At 38.4% G+C, this 6,091-nt stretch overlaps 1 protein-coding gene across 3 annotated transcripts in view; it reads right to left on the bottom strand.

The window, feature by feature from the left end:
- LOC106870748 (tudor domain-containing protein 1) overlaps window positions 1-6,091 on the bottom strand; it is a 62,026-nt gene that overhangs the window by 53,540 nt on the left and 2,395 nt on the right. For 2 of the 3 annotated variants that reach the window (XM_014916941.2, XM_014916939.2), the window contains exons 2-3: window positions 5,387-5,417; window positions 4,381-4,488 (exon numbers count right to left, since the gene is read on the bottom strand). In XM_014916941.2, coding sequence (XP_014772427.1) covers window positions 4,381-4,488; window positions 5,387-5,397 — 119 coding nt within the window. In that variant the 5' untranslated portion in view covers window positions 5,398-5,417. The remainder of the gene's footprint in view (window positions 1-4,380; window positions 4,489-5,386; window positions 5,418-6,091) is intronic. The other variant, XM_014916940.2, reaches the window with a different exon arrangement.

Consider the following 6,091-nt stretch of genomic DNA (forward strand, 5'->3'; position numbering starts at 1 on the left):
ATTTGGAGGCCATAGGTTTTGTATAGTGTGAATGGAGGATTCTGGTTTTATTATTCTTAGTTTCTGGCCAGAGTTCAGTATCTAATACAGGTAATCTATGGTTAGGGTGTTTAGTAGGGTAGTCTATCGTAACTTTAATACTCTGGAGGATGGAGTTAGCTATTTGCTGGATGCTCTCCATAGTCTTAGTTTCTATTTCTATTTCAAGAGTACTCTCTTGTGGGGGTGTCTTTACCACTAAGTTGATATCATCAACATATCGAGAGTACATATTCACGAGTATGGAGTTCTGTGTCAGGCGTTCCTTAAGCCTTCTGTCCAACAATACCATGAAGGGATTGGCCACATCACCGGCGAAGAAAAGATCTAAATTCTTCTGGGTCAATAGATGTAATGAGGTGGAGGGTGTGAGTATACTTTGGACTGATAAATGAGTAGATAAGGTGATTTAGGTAATCAGAGTGTGCTTTGGGATACTTAAGCATAGACTTCTAATGGAGGACATGACAGTGACAAGGAGATAGAGACTTATAACACACAGGAAAACATGTTCACATAGAACAGTGTACTGCAGACAACAGACCAAATTTCCAGCCAAACCAAAAGTGATGCAATGGGGAAATGGAGTTAGCATTGAAATATATTGAAATATAGCAGATAGCTAGAAGAGAAGCCAGGCAACAGGTTTATCTAACAAGGGAAGAAACAGAAAAGGTCTGTCAATGAGGTATGGCAAGACAGTGTGTCAGTGAAATAATCATGATATTGGAGGAGAGACGCGTGTGGATGGATGGATAATGGTAGGCTTGCACTGAATGATTCTGAAAAGAAGCATGGAAGTGGAACTAGGAGAGGCTACTAAATGTAAAGAGTGCATGGGAGAAGAGCCTTCCTAATGAGAACTCAACAGAGGGACCAGCTATTATATGTAACAGCAGTATCATAGCTCAATTAAGAGAGTTGGCCTAGATGAGATACAGTTTGGTTTTGTAACATGTAAAAGCACTGCTGATGCTCACTTTCTAAGTAAAGAAACTACAGAAGTATTTAGCCAAAAATGAATCACTACACTTGACATGGAGAATGTCTTTGACAGGCTATCTTGCTCCCTCGACTGTGGTCACTGCAGAAGCTAGAGCTAGATGAATGGCTTGTCAGAGCCATCCAAGCCAAGTACATAGGCACTATCAGTAAGGTAAAAGCCGGCAATGACTACAGCAACAAATTTAGTGTTGCAGGTAGGAATTTACTTGTCATAGTCCACCAGGTCGTAACAGGAATTTCTGACCAGCAGTCCTACTATATACTAATGACCTTCTTCTTATAGCAGAATCTGTAGTAGAATCAGAAAAGAAATTCCAGGTGTGAAAGCAACACCTGATAAAAAAAGAGCTTATGGTTAACTTAAAAGCCAAAGTTCGAGTAAGCAGAAGACAAACCACGAATACCTTCAGGGGAATGGTATTAGTGGTTGTTATGTACAATAGAGATGTTGGTAAACATTCCATGCAATGTAGTTGAATCACAGAAAGGTTAACAGAGAAAGTAGGCCTTGTGTGAGACAGGTAATGCTGACGAGGACAGCTGCATAACAGAGTGTTGATTACAAAATGTGGGTGGAACTTAAAGAGGGAGACTTATGTAGACAGGGGACAAAATAGTGAAGAATAACTTCCAGATGTTGAGTGTCATGGAGGAGATGACAAAAGATGGGAATGTTCAGCAATTTGCTATGCTCAAGAAGAACCCTAAAAAAAAAAGTGTCTACACCCCTGACCCAATCGGTCCCTGATGTGTCTTCCCCAACTCCAATTCCTGATCACAGTACAATTCATTTACTTTCTGTGATTATATGAATGAAACAGAACATATTTCACCCCCCCCCACAGTTTTATACTATCACTCTCTTTTCTCTGGAATCACTTTGTTTCTTGCATAACATCCCTTAACATCATTAATTCCCCTTTCACCTCCACTCTTACATACCCTTTCATTCTGATAATTGTAGCCCCACTACTTACTTTCATCTCCCTATGTACCCATGATTTTGGCCCTGATACGGAACATCTCTTGCACACTACCCATCCCACCACATCACCTCCCTTACCCAATCCTATTTCCTTCCCCCTCCAAATTGATATTCACCATTTACCACATCTCTACTCAGGTTTCCTATTCACCTCCATCTTACAAACCTTGCCAACCCATTCACTCTGTCCAATCCTCCTCCTCCTCCACACTCCTCTCTAATGTTCACCTTTCTGTAATTTGAGGATAATGCCACGACACCTTTTCACCATCTTCTCTCCTTTACCAACTCGGATACCCAGCTGTGCAAGACACCCGCTTCTATCCCCCAGTAAAAAGCTATCTCCCACAATACCATGCCCCACCCCAGTTAAGGGGTCTTGGTGACCTCTCTTGTGCTACATAAAGAAAAGCACTCAATACACTGAAGTAGTTGGTGTTAGGAGGGTGTCCAGCAGTTGAAACTAAGCCAATGCCTTGTAGCTCACTGGCTTCTCGCAAACTGCCTAATCCATGTCATTATGGAAAAAAGATGTTAAACAAAAGGATAGATATATATATAGATGTGCATGTGTATATATTTATATATATATAGATATGTGTGTGTGTGTGTGTGTGTGTGCGTGTATATAGTTATATATATATACAGAGAGATACACATTTTTGTGCTTTAATTTCACAAGGTTTTTCTTCCAAAATATTTAACAGGTAAATGTAAAACAGCATTTTTGGGGTGGGTTAGATAAACTTTAGAAGATCATAATGTTAAGAACTACAGGGTGCAGCAAAATGATCCGACACATTTGTAGGTTTCATAAAAATAGAGTAAAGAACGATGTTTATTTTCGAAATGTACATATAATACCATTTTGTTTCAATTGGTACCATTTGGGATATTTTGTTTTTAGTTGTCAACATGAATTGGACGGGAAGGTATCATGCTTTCAATGTGAAAATGTTTATCAAAAACAACAAATCCGTAACTGCAACACAAAGAGCGCTCTGTGTGCATTTTAGACTTGAAAACATGATCCTGTACCTACTCGAAACCCAATTTTGTTATGGATTACCAACTTCAGAGCTAGTGGATCAGCTTTGAAATGAGAACTGACTGGCCAACCTGGGACCGCCAAAACTCTGGGAAACAAGGCAGCAGTAAGAGCTGACGTTCTCCACAATATTCTGCACGGAAACACGCCGCTGCTCTTAGGCTTTCCAATAGAAGTTTGCAAAGAATTCTTCACAAGGTAATGCAAGTGCATCCATACAAAATGGTTTTTGCACAAGAACTCAGCGAAAGAAACTTTGAAACTAGCAGAGCATTGTGTTTGGAAATTCAACGTGTTCCCCATGCAGCTCTCATGTTGTTCAGTGACAAGGACCATTTTCAACCGTGTGGCAGCATGAATAAGCAAAACTTCCAATAGCAGGCTGAGAACAACCTTTGGGAGTTGCACGAAAGCCCCTTGCATTGTCCCCAAGTGACTGTATGGTGTGTGGTAGCAGAATTTGGCATTTGGGGTTCGTACTCCTTCTCAGGGGACAATGTTACAGTGACCGTGAACCCTGATCGATATTGTGTGATGCTAGAGGCTTTTCTGAAACCCAAACTGAATGAACTTGATGACAAGGGACAATGTTTGGTTTCAACAGGATGGGGTACCAGCCCACACTTCTCAATGTGCAATGGGGATTTTGAAGATGTTCCCTGCTCATTTAATCTCATTGCATGGTGATATTGGTTCAACCGCCTGATCACCGTGTGATTTTTTTCCTGTGGGAATACCTGAAATCAAAGGTATACACTCATTGCCCTTGATATTTATTGAACAATTAAGATGCCATTCGTCAAGAAATTGCTGCCATTCCACATGACCCATCATGTTATGGACAACTTTCGTGAACACCAACTATGTGGACTGATTTAATTTTTAATACCAAAGGAGACAAAATGGTGTTCTATGTACATTTGGAAAATGACACATTTTTCATTCTTTACTTTGCTCTCATTAAAACTACAAATTTGTCAGATCATTTACTGCACCGTGTACCTTCAGGAATAGTATCATCTAGAAATGAATCAGTGACTTTTTTAAGATAGTAAGGTGTGACCTATGGGAGATCTAGTTGCTATTTCTAGTAGGGGCAAGCAAATAAATTCCTTCATTGGCTCAATTTATTGAAGATTAAGAATATTTGAGGAGACTAAATGACATAACCAGCAGATGATGACCTGGAAGAAAACAATGGCTGGATGAAATTGGAACAGATCACAACAGCAGTCTAGCACCTTAAATTCCACACAACTTACTTGAAAATTTCCAGATATCAATAAAGGAAAAAGAAATTTACCTTTCACCCATAGTAAGATATTTGCCTGGTCCGCAGTCATAACTATTGAACTCTGTATTATCATAAGCTTCTTTTAAAGGATTCCACTCATTTACATCAAAGGAGGCGCTAGAAAACAAACAACCCGAACATTACAATGGGAACAATAGCTAAAATCAAGATGCTAAACAACTGATATGATCAGGGGCTGCGAGCAAGACACACAAACATTGCTGGTCTCAAATGCTTGATGCACAAAACAAGTTGCACTTGTACTTTACAATAAGTTTGGTAGCAGTTTACAATTAACTGAGTGAAATTTAGAGCTAGAGTTTTTCATAACATTAATTCCTAGTTTCAGGTCCCATTCAATGGTTGCAATTTTTGGTGTCATGAAACCACACACACCTTTGTTATAATGATGCTAATGTAAGTAATAATAATATATATTTAACTAAAGCTCTTCCTTTCACAACCTCCCACACTCTACTCACACTTCACACTGCCACATATCAACCACTCAACAAAGAGAATGTTTTGACAGATAGAAATTGCAAAGGATGTCAGCTGATTTGCTGTTAAATAAGGGAACTTCTGCAGGGTCATTCAACCTGTTGGAAATAGTAGCCAAATCTCTCAAGTCACGTCTTAGTGTGTTTAATTCAGGAAGAATATACTAGGCAATATGGTAACATATTCCTTTCTGTAAAGCAGTTGGTTTTAGGAAGGGCACCCAGCTGTAAAAAATCATGCCAAAGTAGACAGTGGAGCTTGGTGCAGTCCTCTGGCTTCCCAGCTCCTGTCAAATCATCCAACTCATGCTAGTATGGAAGGCAGACGTTAAATGATGATTATAATAATTCCACATCCAGACAGGTATAAAATCTCAACTATACTCTACATTTCAGTCTTTCTTTTAAAATTGTCAAATATTATATGAAGATTTTGGCTGCTAGTTCCGGTAAGTTGAATAACCATAAAGTTCTGTTTTTTGTTGTTTTTTTTTGCAAAGATTTTGAAATCTTACCTGTTAGACATATTTCAAAATTTCGTTTTGCCTGAAAAAAGAAAATTATCACAAATTTTTATAGTTTATAAATGAAAAATAAAATTTCTAGACTTTATACCTACCCCCATGTTTTTCAGATTAAAACTGTTAAACCAATATTACGAAAAAAGGAAAAAAAATCTTGCTTTCTAGTTCTTCACCAAAATTGAAATTTCAACAAAATAACATTAAAAATGATTTCCTACCAATCAATTCAATTCAGGATGCTTCTCTTTTTTTATATTTTGTTAAGACATTGATTTATTAAAAAAAAAATTGTTCATCAATTTCAAACGTAAGGAATAACAGAGTTACTTGCAAAAGGAACAGAAAAAGCTGTCAGCGTATGCAGCAGTGGTGGGATCAAAGATAAGCGACGTAGCGAAGAGGTGAGTGGAGCTTGTGGCAAGTTTCGATACATTTGCAGAGCAGCTAACAATGGTTTTTATGGAGTCCAGCACACATTCTTGTCAAACATATAGGATGTCTTGAATGCAGCAGCTGGGGTTAACAATGGCCCCAAATTAGAATTAAGGAAGCTAGGCACTAGTGTGATTTTCAAAAAATAAATCATGGTAATTAGGACTACGAACTTCCAAGTTTGTCATTATTTAGTCTCTGGTTAGATTGATAATCAAAGCTGTTTCAGTCACAGGGTATACACAACACACACACACATATATA

Source organism: Octopus bimaculoides, chromosome 2 (assembly GCF_001194135.2).
Source record: "Octopus bimaculoides isolate UCB-OBI-ISO-001 chromosome 2, ASM119413v2, whole genome shotgun sequence".
NCBI lineage: Eukaryota > Metazoa > Mollusca > Cephalopoda > Octopoda > Octopodidae > Octopus > Octopus bimaculoides.